Below are 23,390 nucleotides of genomic sequence, written 5' to 3' on the forward strand. Positions count from 1 at the left end.
TCTTACTTTTAAATACAGTATCAGAAAAGAAAGTGTGATGTATTGTATTATAATGATTTAAACATTCAAGTTCTGTTGGAATAAATCTGATTTATGGGTTGGATTCAGTAGAAAGACCATAACTTGTATGTCCTACACTTAATTAAAGCAAGGTACTGTCAAAGGTCTTTGTTTCAATTCCAGGCCTTTGTTGGGTTGAAATCAACACAGATTTGTGGTATAAGGAGATGTTAAGCAGACTAGGTCTGTATGCAATGAAAGGTTATCTCAATATAATACACAAAATGCTTATAGTGTTCGAACCAGGAACTGGTCTCAAAATAGAGCTCACCTCTTCAGCACAGAGATGAATTTTTTTTTGACCCAGTAAACCCCTGGACTCTACTACCCAACTTGTATCCAGGAAGATTGATCAATAGGAGCGAATCAAGGAAATGGGGTTGGTGTAGAAAAGTGGCCCACAGGTAATCAATCAGACAAGAAAGGCCAATTCGCTTATCGTTACAGTCAAACAGAAAATAGATTAGATGAGCCCAATTTTGAACCTATAAAAATCTCCAGACACTGCTTGAAGTCAATCCATAATTCTCTTCTTTCGTCAATGTAGTAAGTTCATACTCTGTGATCTTTTGCAGCCAATTCTGTCCAACATATTTTGTAAACTCAGCTCTTCCAGGATCCCCAATTATAATTTCTGATCCATGAATCCTCTTGTATTCTGTCAGCCATTTGTGGAGATCAGTGGCAAGTTCTTCATCATAAAACATATCACCCAAAAGAATCACATCCCATTTTTCTTCTATCTTTCCAATTAAGTTTTCTGGAGCTACTTGCAGTGGTGATATTTTGTTAAGTTCACAGTTTATTGCTATGGCAACTGCTGCAACTGTAGGAAATCAAAATCAAACAATTTAAATATACCAATCTACAGTATGTTCCCTATGTGTTCTGTCCAATTAAACCTATAATTATCATCATCTAAATCTATTGAGCCTTTCCCCCATTTATTCAGATAACTAAATTTTTAACTCATCCATCTTTGCTCTATATCCCTTGATGTGCATTTTTTTGTAAATAAAAAGGTAATGCTTACAATTTTAAATTGATCAAGTATTCACAATCTCTTGGAGAAGTTCTATATTTCTACCATTGCTCAAAGAATGCTTCAAAGCACTGTGGTACTGTGCTAATTTGGTCCTTTGACCAAGAACTCAAAAATGAAAATATTGCTTGGTTCATTAAAAATCCAGAATATTTTATGAAAAAAAATATTATATATATATATATATATACACACAAACCCCATTTCCAGAAAAGTTGGGATATTTTCCAAAATGCAATAAAAACAAAACTCTGATATGTTAATCCATGTGAACCTTTATTTAACTGACAAAAGTACAAAGAAAAGACTTTCAATAGTTTTACTGACAAACTTAATTGCATTTTGTAAATATACACAGATTTAGAATTTAATGGCTGCAACATATTCAACAAAAGTTGGGACAGAGTTAAAATAAGTTTGAAAAGTGCACAGAGTATTCAAGTAACACTGGTTTGGAAGACTCCACATTAAGCAGGTGAGGTATCATGACTGGGTATAAAAGTAGCGTCCATCAAAGGCTCAGTCTTTGCAAGCAAGGATGGGTCGTGGCTCACCCCTTTGTGCCAAAATTCGTGACAGAATTGTTAGTCAGTTCAAAAGGAATATTTCCCAACGCAAGATTGTAGTGAATTTAGGTCTTTCAACATCTACAGTACATAATATTGTGAAAAGTTTCAGAGACATCTCAGTGCGTAAAGGGCAAGGTTGGAAACCTTGAATGTTGAATGCACGTGATCTTCGAGCCCTCAGGCGGCACTGCCTAAGAAACCGTCATACTACTGTGACAATTATAGCCACCTGGGCTCGGGAGTACTTCGGAAAACCATTGTCACTTAACACAGTCTGTTGCTGCATCCAGAAATACAGCTTGAAACTGTATTACACAAGGAGGAAGCCATGCATCAACTCTATGCAGAAACGCCGGTGAGTTCTCTGGGCCTGAGCTCATCTCAGATGGACCAAAAGACTGTGGAACTGTGTGCTGTGGTCAGATGAGTCCACATTTCAGCTAGTTTTCTGAAAAAAATGGGCATCGAGTTCTCCATGCCAAAGATGAAAACGACCATCCTGATTGTTATCAGCAAAAGGTGCAAAAGCCAGCATCTGTGATGGTATGGGGGTGCATCAGTGCCCACAGCATGGGTGAGTTGCATGAATGTGAAGGTACCATTGACTCTGAGGCATATATTAGGATTTTAGAGAGACATATGTTGCCATCAAGGCAACGTCTCTTCCTGGGATGTCCATGCTTATTTCAGCAGGACAATGCCAGACCACATTCTGCACGGGCTACAACAGGGTGGCTTTGTAGACACAGAGTGCGTGTGCTTGACTGACCTGCTGCCAGTCCAGATCTATCTCCTATTGAAAATGTATGGCGCATCATGAAGAGGAGAATCAGACAATGGAGACCACGGACTGTTGAGCAGCTGAAGTCTTCTATCAAGCAAGAATGGACAAAATTTCCAATTGCAAATCTACTACAATTAGTATCCTTAGTTCCAAAACGATTAAAAAGTGTTATTAAAAGGAAAGGTGCTGTAACACAATGGTAAACATGCCTCTGTCCCAACTTTTGTTGAGTGTGTTACAGCCAGCAAATTCTAAATTTGTGTATATTTACAAAATACAATTAAGTTGGTCAGTAAAACTATTGAAAATCTTTTCTTTGTACGTTTGTCAGTTAAATAAAGGTTCACGTGAATTAACATATCACAGATTTTTCTTTTTATTGCATTTTGGAAAATATCTCAACTTTTCTGGAAATGGGGTTTGTATATTAAACTTGAAAAATTGCAAGAATGGCTGTGGAGGAAGAAGTTACATAAAGTGACTTAGAAATAACACACAACAATATTTCTTACTGGAATATTTTAATTCAGAGTCACCTCACAATTGAGTACGAGATGGGTTTTTAAAAAATATCAAGCATTCCAATGTCTGAGAAAAATCCTCTGGCTAGAGGTCATTAGCAACACTGATCTATAGCACAGAATACACCAGCTACCAGCAGAAGCAGAATTATGGAAAAGAAAATGGGGACAGACAAAGGACACATGCATCATAGCAGGTGCAAACATCACTAGGCAAGTGCTATCGTGGGATCTCCAGGAAAGCAGAAGAGCGACCAGCCAAAGAACACTTGACGATGTGACCTTGAAGTTGACATCAAAAAGATGGCCTACACCTGGGGACAACTTGAAAGACTAGCCCACAAGACAAAGGACCCTGGCGGGCAGCTGTTGGCAGCCTATGCCCCCATAGGGATAATGGGCTTAACTAACAACACTCGGCCATTTAACACATGAGTGAGTTGATGCCATATGGTTAGTACCACACTATACCATTCCACTGGTACTGAAAGTGGATATCCTCAGTTTTACCTTAAAGTTTGGCATCAGTCTCTTGATGTGCACTGATATTTTGGCTTAAGTACTTTTTCTCCCCCTGACTTTCTAACAGGGGGATGCCTTCTGTGGAAAAGTTAAAGTGGTGGCTGTTTGGTGAGGCACTATTAATCACAGTGACAGTCAGCTGAAATTCATTAAAGGTCTTCGGGTTGCAAGCAGTTCCTTACTATGCAACATCTTCATTGGGTCATGGAACATGAAGCAATAGGTGGCAAAGTGTGAAAAGCACATAAACAAAGTACTAGGAGAATATGTGAAGACACTGAGAATGAAAAAATAATTACAGAAAGATAGTAAGAAAGCTTGAGAAGGGCATCAGAAAATACAGATGCAAAACTAGTCAAATTACTTTTGATGCTAATTGAAGTCTGGCTGTGTGACAGTTCAAATGCAAAATTCCCATTTAAAACTACAAATTTCATAAAATGTTTTCCATGTGAATTTTCAGACGTGTAGATAATATGGAACAAAAATCGAAATATTTTCTGCTGACTTCACTTAAGAGTTAGCAGTGAAATTAAATAAATAACTAGACAATTATTATGTAAGATGTGACTGACAAGTTAATTCTGTCTACAGTTATGTTGAGTAAAATGTTTAGCAGAAACTTAGTTGCCTACCTTCACCGCCAAGCTCTTGGTTTTCAAGCCAAATTTATTTAATGTGTTGAGTTGAGCTGTAAGTGGAAAGTCAGGCTAGAATAATCAGTGTAAGCAGCTTTACATTGTATGGATCTGAATGGTAAATTGCTCAATGCAAGTTGTTGTGTTTTCTTCTGTGGCACAGTATTAAGGCAGCTGCTTCACAGCTCCTGTGGCCTGGGTTCACTCCTGACCTCCATTCAGAGGTTTAGTTTTTACATTCTCTCTGGCTCTGTGGGTTTCTTCTGTGTGTTCTGCTTTCCAGGCTGATAGGTTGCTTGGCTACTGTTAATTGACCTTACTGTATAGATGAGTGGTGGAATCTTGGAGGAATTGATTGGGACATGGGGAATATAAAATGGAATTACTGTAAATGGGTACTTCATGGTGGTATGGATTCAATGGGCCAAAGGTCCTGTTATTCTGCTGTATGACTTTGAGCCAAGTACCAATGATGCAAAATCAGAAACCATGAGCCAAGCTCTTAAAACAAGTTAGAAGCCAAAAGCTGGATATTAGAAATTTGAACTGTTCTGCTCTGAGCTTAATCCAGGAAATTCCTGTTAAGCTTTGACTTCCCTTTTGGTGTGTAACACAAATTTATTATAATCATTAAACCTCATTAACTCCCATAGAATGGGAGCCATTTGTAAAGCATATTATTCATGCAAATGAGTCGTCAAACTGGCATCTCTTACTGTGGTGATCAATGTAGTTAATGTACTTCCTTCACCCCTCTGATTATATAGACCAAGAGAAGTGGCTTTATAGTATTCATAAAAATTTTAACTTATTGCTGTCACGTTTGATGTTTCCTGTTTATTTCAGAGAATTGCTGTTCATGCTGTCTTTAAAATCTGTACCTTCCCATAAGCTGCTGCCAGCATTATGGGTTTTCCTTCTGGAATCTCTTATTCCCTCCTGGATTTGCGAAAAAGCATACTATTAGGGAGAAAGGCATCTACCACCATTTAAGTTTAGGCAGGGAAGATAAGCAAAGGTGCAAGTCCATCAGCCTTGAGTATATTCCAATATTCATGCTGATTGATCGTGATGGCACGTGGCCAAGTGGTTAAGGCTTTGGGCTAGCAAGCTGAAGGTCGTTAGTTCAAGCCTCAGCCGAGGCAGCGAGTGTGTCCTTGAGCAAGGCACTTAACCACACACTGCTCCTACATGTTTATAGCCCAGTGGTGGCGGTTCGTGCAGTATGGACAAGACAAGACATCTTCCAAGTATTTAAACGGAGGCTAGACAAGCACCAGTGAGAGAAAAGGATAGTGCTGATATAATGTTAGATGAAGTAGGGTGAGACCAGAGTCTGTATATCTTCTATGGTTTGTAATTTTTTTGTTCAGTATTCCATGCTATCCTCCTCCAAAAATAATCTAGCAATAACTGCTGTTGCAAGAGGTGTCTACAGTGGATTAAAAAACTAATAAAAAGTGTGATCGCACATAAACAAAGAATCATGTTTAAAGAGCTAACGCATACAAAATGTAGGAGGAACTCAGTAAGTCAGGCAGCATCCATGGAAAGTGAATTACTTAGTTTCAGACAATCACCCAAACACCGTGAGCTTCCAAACGCTCATCTTAAATCTGCCATGCTGCAGCCTTCCAGATTAAATATCAAATTGTCCAACTTGAGTAAGCTATATCTCTCTGTCTGTATCAGTACTGATCATTTCTACCCATCACCATTTGTACCTATCTTTTATTATTTTCTTATAGTCTGCCCTGCTAGGCATGTCCCACATACTTGGTATTTATTACATCTTAGAGGCACAATGCAACATTATACCCACATTAACCTATTTGGTCTCACCCTATCAATGATTTTCTACTTGCTCTATTCACCTATTTCCAACTTCTCTTACTTTAAAGTTTATTTCATCCCCAGATCTGATAATCATCTTTGGCATGAGATGTTAACTGCTTTCCACAGATACTATCTGTCCTGCTGGTGTTCCCAACATTTTCATTTTTTATTTCAATTTTCCACATCTGCAGGTTTTTAAAAAAACTTCACAGGAAAAATTAGGGGAATAAAGAGACAGCAGTGAAATGTATTTTTGTGTCTGTCTTCACAAAAGAAGACACGAACAATGAAATGGAAATAGCGGAGATTGATTGAAAAATTAAAAGAAATTTATATAAATAAAAATAGTATTGGAGAATTTAAGGGCGCTAATGCCGGTAATTCCCTCGGGCTTGATGACCTGCATCCCAACATTTTAAAAGGAATTAATAAGATAATGGATGCACTGGTTATCTTTTTGAAGAAAAACTATGGGGTTTAGAAAACATTTCATCTCTATTTAAATAAAGAGAGAAAACAATAAATGACATATCTGTTAATTTAACTTCAGTAGCAGGGGAAACGCTAGAATCTATTATTAATGAATCTAATAGTGCTCTGGGATAGGATGGGACAGACTCAATGTGAATTAATTAAATTGAAATCATGTTTGACAAATCTTAATGAAGTTGTGACTAGCAAAATGGATAAGGGGATGTTATTAAACAAAATTGGAGCACATGGTGTGAATCTAATAAATTGTTGTGGATTGAGGACTGGTTAACAGAAACAGTACAGAGAATAAAAGTAAATGCACCATTTTAAATGAAGAAGTTGTGATTGGTGGGGGTGGGTAATCCTAACTGTTCACAGACTACCATGGCACCCGTCTACAGAGCATTGCTTCTTTATAGTGCTCTTGGTCCTGGAGTTATTTGAAAAGGACATCCACTTGGGTACCCTGCTGCATTACCAAAATCCTGATTGAATCCCCTGCCTTCCCCACAACTGCTTACTGCTGTGCTGAATACCTGTGGTCAATCCAACGATGAATTGTCCATGGCTCACCATGGAGAAGCTGCCTGAAGTGAGATGTTCAGTCACTTAGAAGCGGGGCTTAGGTTTGCACTCTGGCACGCTGGGCCATTGTTGAAGACTAGCAGGAACCACTGCTCCACATGTTTGACAGACCATTCGTTCTCTACAGTCCCTTTGCCTGCTGTTGAATGAGAAGGAAGCTGCTGTCTTTACTTCACTTGCTGTCTTTGTTGGTCTGCACAAACACATAAGGCATAAAACACCACTGAGCTAGTCACCACAGAGAAATCACTGGGCTGTGAGGAGGAAAGGAAGGAGGAGATAGCAGCGTCCGTCCATCAAAACCAACAGAAGTGGTGAAAGAGACAATAGGATGTTTGTGGATGGTATATCAACAAGTGGGGCAGTGGTGTTCAGAGAATTTGGGGTTTCCTTGAATGGAAATCATAGAAATTAGGTGTGGCAAGCAATTGGGAAAGTAAACAAAATAAACACTTGTTGCAAGAGGGTTTGAATATAAAAAAAATCATTTTACTAAGGTCGTGACATGACCATGCCTAGAATAGTCTACCTTAAGAGGGTCTTGTCCCCCTACTCAAGAAATTATATACTCACAAAAGCAATTCTTTTAAAAAAGTTTGTTGGATTGATTCTTGGTATGGAAAAACTGAAGTGATCTAATGGAAACATCCAAAATTTCTCATACCTAACTAACTCTAAATTCTCACAGAATTTTTAAGGATGACGTTATCCCTTGGCAGTATGTCTGGAACCAGGGGTCACAATTCCAAGATAAGACATTGCCCATTCAGAGTTGAGATGTAACTAAGTTTCTTTGGCTCGTGAATCTCTGGAATTTTCCAGTCAAGAGTGTTGTGGAAGCTCAATCAGTGAGTACATTCAAGACAGATTATTGGGCAGTAAGGGAATAATTAAATATGGGGTTAATACAATAAGTGATACTGATAAAATAAAAAGACTGGCTGCTTTCTTACTAAATGGTGGTGCAGTTGCTTCTATTTCCAGTGCTCTTTGATTTCATTCTTCAGAAGAGGTCATATCTAGTTTTCATTTTTTGCTACCTTTATAAATATAGCAACAAAGATTACTATAAGACCATTTATTCTCCTATCTTCCCTCATTGATTATAGCTAACAAACTTGGTTGTTGCTTCAGAATGGATTATCTTTTGTCCCTCTTCTTTTTCCACTAAGCTTTTTTATCGGTTTCATTAGCTATTTAATTGCCTTTCAAAGTTGCTTGGTCATCAAATAACTGTTCCCTTTGCTGTACTTCTGAAGTAATATAGTATTCATCACTGAGGTGAAGTTGTTCTGCTGTAATTATGGGAGAAGAATTCCTACATTTTTGTAATTGCTTATTAGGTTTAATTACTGTTTGACAGGATGTCCATTTATCTCATAATTTCACAATTAATACAATTAGGCTGTTTAATATACTGTACATCTCTTCAGTACTATGCTCTGGAATTGAATGTCATTTTTATTTATTTTCACCCTGAGCTATTGCTGTTATACACAGGACATGGCTGTGGTACAAAATTAATACTTTACTGAGGAAGATGATAATGAAGAGTCTCAGTAAATGAAGGCATTTTTGAACTTCTGAATGGGCTTTAAATTTGATACAGAGGGAAAGCAGAAGATCACCTAGTCCAGCTGTGAAGTAACCGAGCATGCTCAGTTAGCTAAGCTCAGCAGTCCACATTGTTGCAATATTGGACACCAGATTAATGAAACAGATTCTATTCAAGATCTCCCTTTGTAAGAGATTACCAGGTGGATAATGGAAAACATTCAAGAAAGTGCTCAACATCCCTCACTGAGTCCTGGGAATCTTTGGCTTGTGACTGCTCGAAATGGAGAAGATATATTCAGAGTGGGATGAAGAAATTGAACCCATATTCTGGAAGCAAATTGAAGATCTGTGTAAGCAGTGGAAGGAGAGAGTCACTGATCTCATCTCCTGAGAACCCAGAAAACCAGAGTGCAAACAAGCCATCCTTGATCCCGAGAAGCTGCCTAAGAAGAATGGGAGGAAATGACCACAATCTTCCTAACATCTACTGGTTTTCAGGGACCATGCCTGAGAAACAGAAATCCTGCAAACATAAAGCACTTATTCAAAACAAAGGAAGCAATGTAAAGTTCAATAATGTCAACAGAGCCTCCATCAAGATACAGTGCCTACAGAAAGTATTCATCCCCCTTGGAAATTTGCATGTTTTACTGTTTTACACCATTGAATCACAGTGGATTTAGTTTGTTTTTTTAAATATATACTGATCATTCATGTCAAAGTGAAAATAGATCTCTACAAAGTGTAGTATCTGAGATTATCCTTCCTTGCCTAAGACTAAATGAAATAATTATTTGACCTTAGTTTGAGTGTTTAAGTTTGACATCCTAAGGATGTCTGGTAGGGAGTGTTCTGGCCCCATTTTGTGTGAACGTCACTTTCTGAATGCATTTCCTGTGCAGGTTAATTTAGATTTCCTTTTGAATTACATGATGGAAAAACATCATAATCAGGTCTAATATCACCAGCATATGTCGTGAAAATTGTTAACTTTGCGACAACAATATTATGCAATACGTAATAGAAAAAAAACTGAGAATTGCACACACTGCCTATAAAAAGTATTCACACCCCACCCCCGGAAATTTTCATGTTTTATTGTTTTGCAGCATTGAATCGCAGAGGATTTAATTTGGATTTTTTTGACACTGATCAATAGTAAAGGACTCTTTCGTGCCACAGTGAAAACAGATCTTTACAAAGTGATCTAAATTAATTACAAATGTAAAACACAAAATAATTGATTGCTTAAGTATTCACCCCATCCTTTAACATAACACACAAAATGTTATCACTAGTGCAGCCAATTGGTTTTAGAAGTCACATAATTAGTTAAATGGAGATCAATGATACACCTGAAAAATACACCTGTACCTGGTAGGTCCAACCGCTGGTGAGTCAGTATCCTGGCAATAACTACACCGAAGCCAAAGGAACACCCCAGGCAACTCTGCTAAAAGGTTATTGAAAAGCAAAGTCAGGAGATGGATACAAGAAAATTTCTGAGTCACTGAATATCTTTTGGAGTACAGTTAAGTCAATCATCATGGAATGGAAAGAACATGGCACAGCTGTAAGTCTGCCGAGAGCAAGGCTGTCCTCAAAAACTGAATGAAGGGGACTAGTGAGGGAGGCCATCAAGAGACCTATGACAACTCTGGAGGAGTTACAAACTTCAGTGGCTAAGATGGGACAGACTATGCATATAACAACTGTTGCCTGGGTGCTTCACCAGTCACAGCTTTAGACCATAAGGCCATAACATACAGGAAAAGATTTGGGCCATTGAGTCTGTTCCGCCCTTTTATCATGGCTGATTCCATTTAGCTCTCAGCCCCAATTTCCCACCTTTTCCCCATATCCCTTCATGCCATGACCAATCAAAAATCTATCAACCTCTGCCTTAAATATACATGGAGACTTGGCCCCCACAGCTGCCTATGGCAAAGAATTCCATAGATTCACCACTCTCTGGCTAAAGACATTCTTCCTTATCTCTGTACTAAAAGGATGCCCTTCTGTTCTGAGGCCATGTCCTCTGGTCTTAGACTCTCCCACCACAGGAAACATCCTCTCCACATCCAATCTATCAAGGCATAGGTTTCAAAGAGGTCACCCCTCATTCTCCTGAATTCTAGTGAATACAGGCCCAGAGCCTTCAAACACTTTATGGGAAAGTGGCAAAGAGAAAGACATTGTTGCAAAAAACTCACATGAAATCTCGGCTAGAGTTTGCCAGAAGGCATGTGGGAGAGTCTGAAGTCAGCTGAAAGAAGGTTCCCTGGTCCGACGAAAACAAAATTGAGCATTTTGGCCATCAGACTAAACACTACCGCACATTATCAAAAACACATCATCCCTACCATGAAGCCTGGTAGAGGCTGCATCTTGCTGTGGGATGCTTCACTGCTGCAGGCCCTGGAAGGCTTGTGAATGTAGAAGGTAAAATGAATGGAGCAAAATACAGGGAAATCCTGATGCAGTCTGCAAAAGAGCTGTGACTTGGGAGAAGGTCTGTTTTCCAACAAGACAATGACCCCCAAGCATAGAGCCAAAATTACATGGGAATGGCTTAAAAACAACAAAGTTAATGTCCTGGAGTGGCCAAGTCAGAGTCCAGACCTCAATCCAATTGAGAATTTGTGGCTGGACTTGAAAAGGGCTGTTCACTCATGATCCCCATGCAATCTGACAGAGCTTGAGCAGTTTTGTAAAGAAGAATGGGGAAAATTTTGCAGTGTCAAGATGTGCAAAACTGGTAGAGACCTATCCACACAGACTCAAGACTGTAATTGCTGCCAAAGGTGCATCTACTAAATACTGACTTGCAGGGGCTGAATATTCGTAATTAATTTAGATCACTTCATAGAGACAAAAGAGTCTTTTTCTGTTGATCATTGTCAAAAAAGCCAAATCAAATCCACTGTGATTCAATGTTTTAAGATAACAAAACATGAAAACTTCTAAGGGTGGGATTGAAGCCTTTTTATAGGCAAATAAATTCTGCGTTACTTTTTCACACAAATTTCATGAGAGTGAGTATTATTCCTTATCACAATGTTTTGGATAAAGATTTATGAATTCTGTAAGGGTGAATTTCCATTACCTGAACGGGTGTAAAATTGGAATTGCCAGTACACTACAACAGCTGGTTTCCCCTTATAAATTCTACTGGTTGCATCGTAAAAAAAACTCAATTAGGTTTGTCAAACACAATTTTTCTTCCAGAAATCCACGGCCAACTCTGTCTAATCCAGTTGATAGTTTCCAACTTCTGTTAACTCATTCTTTACAGTAGGTTCTAGTATCTTTCCCACTCAATGTTATGCTAATCAATTTATGGTGTTTTGTTTTCGCTCTCCCTTTTAAATAGTGCAGTATAATTCCCCTCTAACCTGATACAACTTGAGAACTCTGATCCTTTCTGTATCCACCAGCCTTACGTGTTGAATCCCAGATCATAACTGCTGTCGGCATTGAACGTGTGTGACAGTACCCTACCTGTTGATACTATCACCAGAGTATGCATATCAAAGGGTGTTGCAACTCCATTGCCTATCCAAAATAGCAATGTTAGTGGGGCCTGACAAAACCCGACTATTATTGACCTGGTAACTAGGAATCAGGCTGGCAACCCTATAAATCCTAAAACTTTGTGTAAGGAACACCAGCAAAATAGAATGATGGGTGCCTTCATGGACGGCCGTATCCATTGGAGCTTTTGTGTTTTTGTTCAACAACATGTAACAAGAGTAGGCCTTCATTAAATCAAGTCAACATTCAACTCTAAGATTAAAACACATTCCTAAAAGTACATTCAAATTCAGATTTTCTGTACAGAGAGTAAAATGAACCTTTTCTCCAACCAATGCCAAAAACTAAATACCCATCATACTTCCAAACTACTTTTTACTTTTTAAGCACTGGATAAACAATGGAATTATTGACTATTGTTAATCTGAGGGCACTGAAGGATAGATAATATTAAACCTGTTTTTCCTGCATCTTTGATCTAGTTACATTAGAAATGCACAGAACAAACAACAATTGCAGAAGCCCCACAGTTATTCAGTAAGTGAAACCACACAGACATTTGGTTTCTGTGTTGAAACTTAGGTTATTTGAAAATCATTCTTAAGCTTTGCAAAGCATGTGATTGCCAGTTATTGTGTTTCAACATCCCACACTTCTCAAATAGCCTGGTATTCTTACAGTTGTTTGCCTTATGCATTATAAAACACTGGCTCCTACTGTGCTTTCAACAGTTTTTCCTATTAAGATCGAATCATTTTATTTCTTCTGACTACCCACTGCATCCAGTCCACATTTGCTTTCTTTCAAAATGCTAAGTGAATGAATGCAGTCTTTGGGTTTGTTTTGTGCTATAATTTTGGAACTCTTCCATGGTGATTGAATTCATCATCCATCTGTGCGGGCAATGAACCATGTGGATCAAGTGCCTTTGGAAATTATTTCCATCGTTTCCTTTGTTAGTTGATCGCAGATCGAGCAGGTGCTCCATACATTGAACTTGCAGACATCGGGAATGAAATAAAATAAAATATCCAGTATTCCTGGTCATTAGGAGTAGAGCACTGCATGAATATGGATAGGATCCAACTCAATAATGATTCCTTCAGGACTGTGTCAAAACATACTGGCTGGGTGCAGGAGGTGCTTTGATGCAAATGCAACAGAAGCTGTTCTTTCTGAGCTCTCCATAACAAGACTGAACACTGTTGAGAACTTATTCCACCCTTCAACTGAATTTACTCATCTTAGTTTCATAATCCCTGATACACCTACTTATACTGTTTCAAAGAAGAAGGAAATACAGTTTAATACACTCTACTGCCCACTCAGTGCAGATATACAAAGCAACACAGTGAGTTAAACACCTTCTTAAAAACCACACCCATGATGGAAGCTTCCTTCAGGGTGTAACACGCTGTAAGGTTTCACTGCTAATGTAATGGCCTCTCTGTAATGTTCCACTGCTAAGGTAATGGTTTCTCTGTAGCAGCAATACTTGAGTTGACTAGAGATAACAGGTCACGTTGGCCAATGAGCAGGACGTTGTTCTTTCTTGTGTGTCTGGGAGAGGGATTTTGCAGTCTTTTGCCGGGCAGAGATGAGGAGAGAAGACGTGAATGGAGAGAGTTGGTAGACCACCGGATGGAGTGGACTTGGAGCGAGGGTCCAATGGTGGTCAACGGTGGACAAACAGCTGATCAGTGAGCTCCAACGTTTGGGCATTCGACTATTTCATGAGAATGTGCCCTTTTCTTTTTGTTTCTTTACTAACCATATGGTCAAATTAAGAATTATAAAGCTCAATCAGTTCATCACATACTGTGTACTGTTGGTTATTTCGTGGTACTGATTTGTAACGGGACACATCGCACAGCACCCACCCAAACAAGATTTCTTAAGTTTGGCTGGGCTGGGGGCTGTCATCCCCTAGATTAAGCTCTACCCTAAGTGAGAGTTACAAGGATTTTTAATGAGATCTCACTTGTGAAAAAATACTGTATTTCAAGGGCAAATAAAGTGAGGATGGGGGAAGAGTAAGAAGAGGGAACACACACCAGACCTTATAGAGGGATCAAAAGTGAAAAGTGTGAGTAATTTCAAATTCCTGGGTGTCAATATCTCTGAGGGTCTAACCTGGAACCAAAATATCGATGCAGCTACAACAAATCATGACAGTGGCTACATTTCATTAGGAATTTGAGGAGATATGGTATGTCACCAAAAACACTCACAAATTTCTACAGATATACCATACAGTGCATTCTAACTGGCTGCATCACTGTCTGGTATTGGGGGTTGGGGGGTATTGCACAGGATTGAAGTAAGTGCAGAGTATTGTACAATTAGTCAGCTCCATCATGGGCACTAGCCTCCGTAGTATCCAGGACATCATTAAGGAGCCCCATCACCCACATCATGCCTTATTCTCATTGCTACCATCAGAAAGGAGTACAAAAGTGTGAAAGTACCCACTCAACGATTCAGGAACAGCTTCTTCCCCTCTGCCATCCAATTTCTGAATGGCCATAGAACCCATGAACACTACCTCACTACATTTTTATTTCTGTTTTTATTGCACTACTTATTTAATGTAACTATTTAATATAAAAAGCATTGGATGTTTTCATGTGCGTGTTACTCTAGATTCCCAGCACCTGCAGAATCTTTTGTGTTGAGACATTCAGCCTATTGTTCCAACAAAGCAATTCCAATGGTTCCATTCCCTTCCTAATCTCCATAGCTTCCAACTCATTCTCTCTTGCATACCCCTTTAAACACAAAAATATCCCCAACATGACCAACATTTTTGAGTGACCCAGTTTCAGAACTTTTGGTCATTGTACTTCTGTTTTCTTTATAACTACAGACGCGGTTACAGATCTGATTTTCGGTTCACTTATGCTTACGTGGGTCAATGTCATTGGCAAGAACATCAGTCGCTCCGCTCATAACAGCTGCAATGGCAGAGGCACCACAGCCGCTTCCCAGGTCCAAAACCTTCTTTGCCTTTGTGACTGCAGGGTTATCCAGAATGTATCTAAGAGCAGTGTTTAGAATAAGTCAATTAGAACATTCAGGCTCCTTGTAATTCTAAATCACTACAACATTGCAAAATAATTTTCTCATGTTGCCTTTGCTTATTTTCAGATACCAGCCTCTTTCCTTCAGCATATTTCCTTCTATGTCTGCTACTTGTCCAATTGAACCTTTCCCTACTTCCTATTCTTGATCTTGATAGCGAGGACACAATATTGGATTAAGACAGATCATAATTTAATCTAGTATCAACATTCTCCATCAGATCCCTGGTATCAAGATTCCTCTCATCTCCAGGTTGATTCCCGGCAGCTGGAAGATCTTTCATGTGATGATAGATTACGGAAACTGAGATGATACTCTCAAGGGTTTACAGTATAGGAATAAGAGGACACAGTTGCTCTGGAGCCCATGCAGAGGAGATTCACCAATGGGGATGGTGCCTGAGATGGAGCATTAAAGAGAATAAGGATTTGTCACACATACATCGAAACATACAGTGAAATGCACCATTTGCGTCAACAATAACAGTCCAAGGATGTGCTGGAGGCAGCCTGCAAATTTCGCCATGCTTCCAGCAGCAACATAGCATGCCCACAACTTGATAACCCTGATCTATAGTACGTCTTTGGAATGTGGGAGGAAGCTGGAATATCCAGAGGAAACTCATGAGCTCATGGCGGAGACTGTACAATTAACTTAGAGACAGTGGCGGAAATTAAACCCAGACCACTGGTGCTGTGAAGTGTTACGCTAACTGCTACCCTACCATTCCACTCATAGTTATAAGGGCAGCACAGTTGCATAGTTATGAAGAGAGATTGCATAGGCTGGTTTTGATTTTCTCGGAGTGGAAAAGGCAGGGTGGGGACCTGACAGAGGTGTATATAATTTTGTGAGACATAAATAGGATAAATAGTAAACCTTTTTCCATAGCAGAGAGTCCATAAGCAGCAAACATATGTAATAGGTATGGATTAAGAAGTTCAGAGGAGATTTAAATAACTTTTTCACCAGAATTCACTGCCTGAGAGGAGAGCAGAGGTAAAGATTCTCATAACATTTAAGAAGTATCTAGACGGGTACTTTGATTGGTGAGGCGTAGAAGGCCATCGACGAAGTGCTGGTAAGAGTAATTACTATAGATGGGTACTTGATAGTTAGATGGACATCATGACCCAGTGAGCATGTTTCTATACAGCACGACTTTTTGATGAATAGAAAATACTTAAGGAAGCTGACAGGACATATATAGAACAGTGATAGGAGAAATCTTTTCACCTATAGTACATAGTAGTCAATCTTCATAATTCTCTAACCAATTGGGCTGTTGAGACAGTGATCATTAATAAAGTGTTCATGTATTTTACTACTTTGCACACAGGTTCATACACATAAGAATTAGAAGTAGCAATTGGCCTTTCAGCCCTTTGTGTGTTCTATCATTTAGTCAGATTGCAGTCGACATTTTAGCCCAGAACCACTTTACTGCATAACCCCATATTCCTTGATTCTCCTAAAGTCTGAAAAATGATTGATCTGTTTTGAATATACTAAGATATAGAGCCTCCACAGCCCTCTGCATTAGAGAATTTCAAAAATTCACACCCACGAAAGTGAAAAAGTTTCTTCTCTCGGTCAACACCTTATTTTGAATCTGTGATCCCTGCTCTAAGCACTCCAGCTCAGTGAAATAGCAATTCCACACACACATTGAAGACACACACTCATAGTTTTAGGGACAGCTTCTTCCCCTTTGCCATCAGATTTCTAAACGGACTATGAATGCCTCCTTATTTTATTAATTAATTTATATTTATTTACTATTAATTTTTTTTATATTTCTTATTGTAACTTATAGTATTTTTTATTTTGCACTGTATTGTACAACATGTTAGTGGTAACAAACCTGATTCTGATTCCCTGATAAACATAAGAATTTTGTAGTTTTCAATTAAATGTCCTCTCAGTCTTTAAATTCTTCAAAATACAAGTTCAGTTTTAACCTGTCTGATAATCTAACCATCTTTGGAATAAACTGGAGAACCTTTCCTCTATCACAAGTATGACATAATTCAGCAGCAACACCATCATCACTAAGTTGGAAGATACAGTTGTAGGTTCACTGATTGGTTCTGGAGACTTGGTCATAAAATGTAAACAGCAACAGATGGTTTGGATCAGACTTTGAGTGAAGTGCTCTCGGGAAGCAATGTAAGAAGTTGGCCTTCGTCCCAAGAGAAACAGGAGTGTTCTTCCTCTACACAAACTGCAAAATACTTTTGAATATCCAGAGATACGAATGATGTTACCTAAATGTTAGTTGCCTATTTTTCAATACCTTTAATTTATACATGCATACATATACACTCAGTGGCCACCTCCTGTACCTAATAAAGTCAATGAGCGTATGTTAGTGGTCTTCTGCTGCTGTAACTTCAAGGTTCGACATGTTTGGTCAGTGATGCTCTTTTGAATATCACTAACGTAACATGGTTATTTGAGTTACTGTCAGTTTGAACCAGTCTGGCCATTCTCCTCTGACATCTCTCATTAAGAAGGCATTTCCACCGAGGACTGCCACTTACTGAATGTTTTTTGTTTTTCACACTATTCTCTATAAACTCTACAGACTGTTGTGCATCAAAATCCCAGATCAGCAGTTTCTGAGATACTCAAATCACCCTATCTGGCACCAGCAATTATTTGACGGTCAAAGTCACTTAGATTACATTTCTTCCCCTTTCTAATGTCTGGTCTGAACAATAACTGAACCCCTTAACCACATCTATATGTTTTTATGAGATGTGTTGTATCCACATGATGGGTTGACAAGCAAATGTACATGTGTACCTAACAAAGTGGCCAATGAGTGTATGCTTTCCTTGATTGTATCTACGAGAAAATCACTCACTTCCTTGACATAATTCTCTTTAGATTATATATACATATAATAATTATGATTATTATTTGTATTAATAGTCATTATTGTGGTTTTCTATATAGTCTAAAGAGCATTCTCAAATAGACACAATTAACTAAATTATATTTGAAAGCATGGAGGAGAGTTATTACTCAACTAAGCAGGAAAATTAAAGGGAAATTTTTTTATCTCAAGGAAAATCTGTTTCAGACATGTACAAAGGGTGAGTGATAAGTTTGTGGCCTAAGGTAGGAGTCAGTTTTAGAAAACCTCGCACATTTATTTTTCAAGATAATCCCCTCCTACATTTACCCACTTAGTCCAGCGGTCGTGGAGCAGACGGATCTTGGACCTCCAGAAAGTGTCCACAGATGGGTGATTGATAAGTTTGTGGCCGAAGTAGAAGGGGATGAGTTATACAGCTCTTGTTATATGTACATGCAGGTCAACTCTTTGAGTGATCATGCAGAAAGTTTTGTTAATAACTCACCTTCTACCATAGGCCATGAACTTATCAATCACCCCGATGAGTTATTAACTTCAAAGTTTCTGCATAGTCACTCAAAGAGTTGAACTGCATGTGCATGTAATGAGAGCTGTATAACTCATCTCCTTCTACCTTAGGCCACGAACGTATCAATCACCCCTGCTGTGGACACTTTCTGGAGGTCCAAGATCTATATGCTCCATGACCGTTGGACTAAGTATGTAAATGTAGGAGAGGACTATGTTGAAAAATAAATGTGCTAGGTTTTCTAAAATTGACTCCTTCCACCTTAAGCCATAAACTTATCAATCACCCCATGTATATATAAAAAATAAACACATCAATTCTGCTGTTGTCTTTTAATGGCATAGTACCTCTTTACTGTTGCCACTAGGTCTTCAGCAAAACAGAATGAAGAATTTACCTTGGCTCTGTCTGATTTTCTGTGACATTACTCAGAAATGCCTTTCAGCAATGCAGGAATAATCAATAAAATACAACAGGGATAATGTTACAGGAAGTAATTTTGATCTCACAAGTCACAGACACAGGCCAAAGGCTTGAGTGGGAAATAATAGTAAACCCTAGATCTGTCCCTGAAGACTGTAACCAGAGAGAATATTTTGCCTTATACGAAAATAGGGTGAAATGTCAATGATCACCCGTGGTCATTTTGAATAGCAGGAAAGATACAAGGACAAATTCCTATACTCCCATTTCTGATACTTATTTTTCCACTGACTGGTTGTAGTAAAGCACTGAACAGTAAAAGAATGGGAAAAGAACAATACAGGCCCCCTGGCCCACGATGGTGTGCCGATGTTTTAACCTACTCTAAGATCAATCTAACCCTTTCCTCCCACAAGGCCTTCCATTTTCCAATTGTCCATGTGCCTATCTAAGAGTCTCTTAAATCTCCTTAATGTACCTGCCTCTACCACCTCCCCTGGCAGCGCATTCCATGCACTTAACACATTTGTGAAAAACCTACTTCTAACATCCTCACTATAATTTCCTCCTAGCACCTTAAAATCACGTCCTCTTGTATTCCTCTCGTATTAGACATTGCTTCCCTGGGAAAATGGCACCGGCTACCCATTTAACATTTTGCACGCCTCTACCAAAAAACCTCTCATCCTCCTTCACTCCAAACAAAAAACCTAGCTCGCTTAACATATCCTCATATGACTTGCTCTCTAATCTAGGCAGCATCCCGATACATCTCCCCTGCATCCTCTTTAAAGCTTACACATGCTTCTTATCATGAGGTGACCACAATATTTCGAGAGTAGTCCGAGAAGGGTTTTATAGAGCTGCAACATTACCCAAAAATGTGAAGTGAAAAATCCAAGAAGGGCATCGTGTGTGCTTGTGCTTAGGGAGGGGGATGTAGGAACCTTCAATAGGATATTCACAAGTTAAGTGAGCAGAAGCAAAAGCATGGTAGATGCAAGATTATGTGGAAAAAATATCATCCACTGTGGTGCGCAAGATCGAAACGCAGAGTATTCAAGTAGTGATAGTTAAAGTCTGGTGAAGGCCAACATTCATGTGAAATAAGCAATGAGGAAAGGTGTGTTGGTTCTTATCACAAAATAATCTGTACAGTGTGAAGAGGTTGTACTCCAATTAGTTAATACCTTTCTGAGGCTGCATCTGGAGTATTGTATACAGTTTCATCTTTATATTACCATAAAGATTGCAATGTTGCTTATCTACATTAGTTTCTGGGATGATGAGTTTGTTGTATGATGCAAGTCTGACTGGACTAGTCATTCGGTCTCCAGATTTTAGAAGAATGAAGGTCATTTCACTGAAAATTTATAGGGCTCAAAAGATATTAGGGGAAGTTACCCCTGGCTGGAGAGTTTAGAACCAGAGGATCACTCTCTCAGAATAAAGAGTAGATAAATTATGACCGATATGAAGGGGAAAGTTCTTCATTCAGAGCATGGTGAATCTTTGAAATTCTCTACCTTGGAAGTTTGCAGAGACTCTGCCATGGTATTGATTCAAAATAGGTCAATAGTTTTCTGGATATTAAATGACAGTACAGGAAAGCAGAGCTGAAGGAGATCAGCTAGATTTTGATAAAAGGCAGAGTAGGCCCAAAAGGTCAGCTAGACAACTGCTGCTCCTAATTCATACGTTATTATGTAGAAGCAAATTTTTCTCAACTTCCAAGCAACATTGAAAAGACTTGCATTAACTGGCCATCTATGGCTCCCTTTGCGGAAGTGTTGATGGGCCTATTACTTGAACCACCACAGTTAATCTAGTGAAGGTACTCAACTGTAGTTTGATAAAGGATCTTTGACCTGAAACTGCTCACTGAGTGTTTTTTTAAGCTATTTCTCTTTTTACCTCTTGCTGTAATTGTCCTCCAAATTTACAGTATAGGCTCTTTGGCCCATAATGTTGTACCAACCTGATGAACTATTCTAAGATCAATCTAACCCTTCCCTCCTACATAGCCTTCCATTTTTATATCATCCATGTGCCTAGATAAGAGCATCTTAAATGTCCCTAATGCATTCTTATCTAACATCACCCCTGGCAGGGTCATTCCATGCACCCCCCACACTTTGTATAAAAGAACTTACTTCTGACATCCCCTTATACTTACCTCCAATCACCTTAAAATTAGGTCTTCTTTAGAATGGCTACTAAAACATACATTTTTCAATATTAAAGTACATTGGCCTAACTTCTATTTGGTACATACTGTATTCATCAGAGGTATGGGTGGCGGGGTGGAGAGACATCTCTACCAAAGGAGGTGTAAGATGCTTCTTCCCTCCGCTAGCCTGCAGATCACCCTTGGGCAAGGCGTAGCACCTGCTTAATCCATAATCAGGGTCATGTGAGGCCATGAGAGCAGGTGGTGGATGGTCCTATGAGCAGCTAGTGCATATCACAAGTCCTGGTTACGCCATCACTGACGCCAGATCTCTGAAGAATATCCATCTGGGGTCATCCGTCTTGTAAAGACCCATCCCAGAAGGCAAACCACTTCCATAGAAAGATTTCCCAAGAATAATCATGGTACAGAAGGAAGATCGTGATCACCCGCATCATATGACACGGCATATTATGATGATGATGACATCACAGATAGCAATTGGCCCTAAGTCAGGGCAATAAAAAGGAAATGCAGATTCAGGATCTAGTAGTTCTACTGTAATTTTATTACTTGCCTTTTGGCTTCCTGCATTGACAATTAAACAACATCATTACCATGGTGAAATGCTTTGACCCCCTTAGCACTATGATTCAGTGCACTGGAGCTCTCCACTCCTTATCAACAAGTAAACTGAGCAGAAATGACAGAAATACAGCTTTACAATGTATTGAGTAAGTAATCTCATATATCTCTATCACACACACACTCTCTCTCTCACTCCACTGTTAACTCATTCAGGTTTGATCAACTGTAATTACAGTGGTGAAACCATGACATTGACAAATGGCACGATAGAATTACAAGCTGTAAAATGTTATTGTGACCTATTTCTGTATTGATGCACTTCACTGTTGACATGTTAAAGGGGCACTTTGTTAGCTTAGGGGAGATAAGCATGTTTACAGTGAAGGCAATGGGCAGGACAGGTGATGATAAACCTTGATGCAGTTTGAAACCGTATCACTAAGCTGTGTTGTAGAGGGCCACGTTTAATAGCAAATAGTTCTGAGTTGGCAGTACAGAGCATGCAGAAGCCTCACTGAGGACGGCTCAAACTGGACTGCAGCCTACTAGCAGAGTGGTCTTTACCAGTAACAGAATGGTGTCTGTAACAACAAAAATTTTAAATGCTGGAAAAACACAGCAAGTCAGCCAGCATTAAGGCCATGCCCAAGTTATAGACCTGACTTATGGACACCTATACAAGAAAGCATGCACTTGTTAATATTATTAAACTCCAAATTACATGTGCTCATTTTCCTGTTTTCATTCTCTCATTCTTAACTTTTGTGTTTTCATCTTAGTTGTTTGTAATAACTTTGGCACATGACTAGATCCCTAAGGTGTCAAATAAGTATGCTTGGGCAACTCAACAAGTTGTTCCAATGAAATATAAGGGAGTCTCAGGTTTAGGTCCTAATTTTTGCTTACTTATGTCTTGCAGGGTAAGTACCAAGAGAGGAGAAATTGCCTAGGCCAGTTGAGAATATGTCAAGTGAAAAAGGAATAGGCTTGACTCTCATAAGAACATAAGAAATAGGAGCAGGAGTAGACCATCTAGTCCATTAAGCCAGCTCCACCATTCAATAAGATCTTGGCTGATCTGGCCATGGACTCATCTCCACCTACTGGCCATTTCCCCATAACCCTTAATTCTCTTACTATGCAAAATCTATCCAACCTCATCTTAAATATATTTACAGAAGGTAGTCTCCCTGCTTCACTGGGTAGAGAACTCCACAGATTCACCATTCTCAGGGAGAAGCAGCTCCACCTCATCTCTGTCCTAAATCTACTCCTCCAAATCTTGAGGCCATGTTCCCTAGCTCTAGTCTCACCTACCGGTGGAAACAACTTTCCTGCCACTATCTTATCTATCCCTTTCATAATTTCATATGTTTCGATAAGATCTCCTCTCATTCTTCTGAATTCCAATGAATGCGATCCCAGATGACTCAATCTCTCCCAAATAGTCTAGCCCCTCCATCTCTGGAATCAACCTGCTGAACCTCCTCTGCACCACCTCCAAAGCCAGTATATCCTTCCTCAAGTAAGGAGACCTGGACTGTGCACAGCACTCCGGATGCAGCCTCACCTGTACAGTTGCAGCGTAACCTTCCTACTCTTAAATTCAATCCC

General features: G+C 39.2%; 1 protein-coding gene across 7 annotated transcripts in view; it reads right to left on the reverse strand.

The window, feature by feature from the left end:
• etfbkmt (electron transfer flavoprotein subunit beta lysine methyltransferase) overlaps positions 1-23,390 on the reverse strand; it is a 49,085-nt gene that overhangs the window by 20,031 nt on the left and 5,664 nt on the right. For 4 of the 7 annotated variants that reach the window (XR_009513650.1, XR_009513649.1, XR_009513648.1 and 1 more), the window contains exons 2-3: positions 15,029-15,159; positions 9,963-10,041 (exon numbers count right to left, since the gene is read on the reverse strand). Coding sequence is in view for 4 of the 7 variants with exons in the window: in XM_059977801.1 (XP_059833784.1) it covers positions 9,963-10,041; positions 15,029-15,159 (210 nt within the window). In the remaining 3 variants the exon portion in view is untranslated. Of the gene's footprint in view, positions 1-121; positions 887-9,962; positions 10,042-15,028; positions 15,160-23,390 lie in introns of those variants that run through there. The other 3 variants (XM_059977799.1, XM_059977798.1, XM_059977802.1) reach the window with 3 other exon arrangements.

Source organism: Hypanus sabinus, chromosome 8, assembly GCF_030144855.1.
Source record: "Hypanus sabinus isolate sHypSab1 chromosome 8, sHypSab1.hap1, whole genome shotgun sequence".
Taxonomy (NCBI): domain Eukaryota; kingdom Metazoa; phylum Chordata; class Chondrichthyes; order Myliobatiformes; family Dasyatidae; genus Hypanus; species Hypanus sabinus.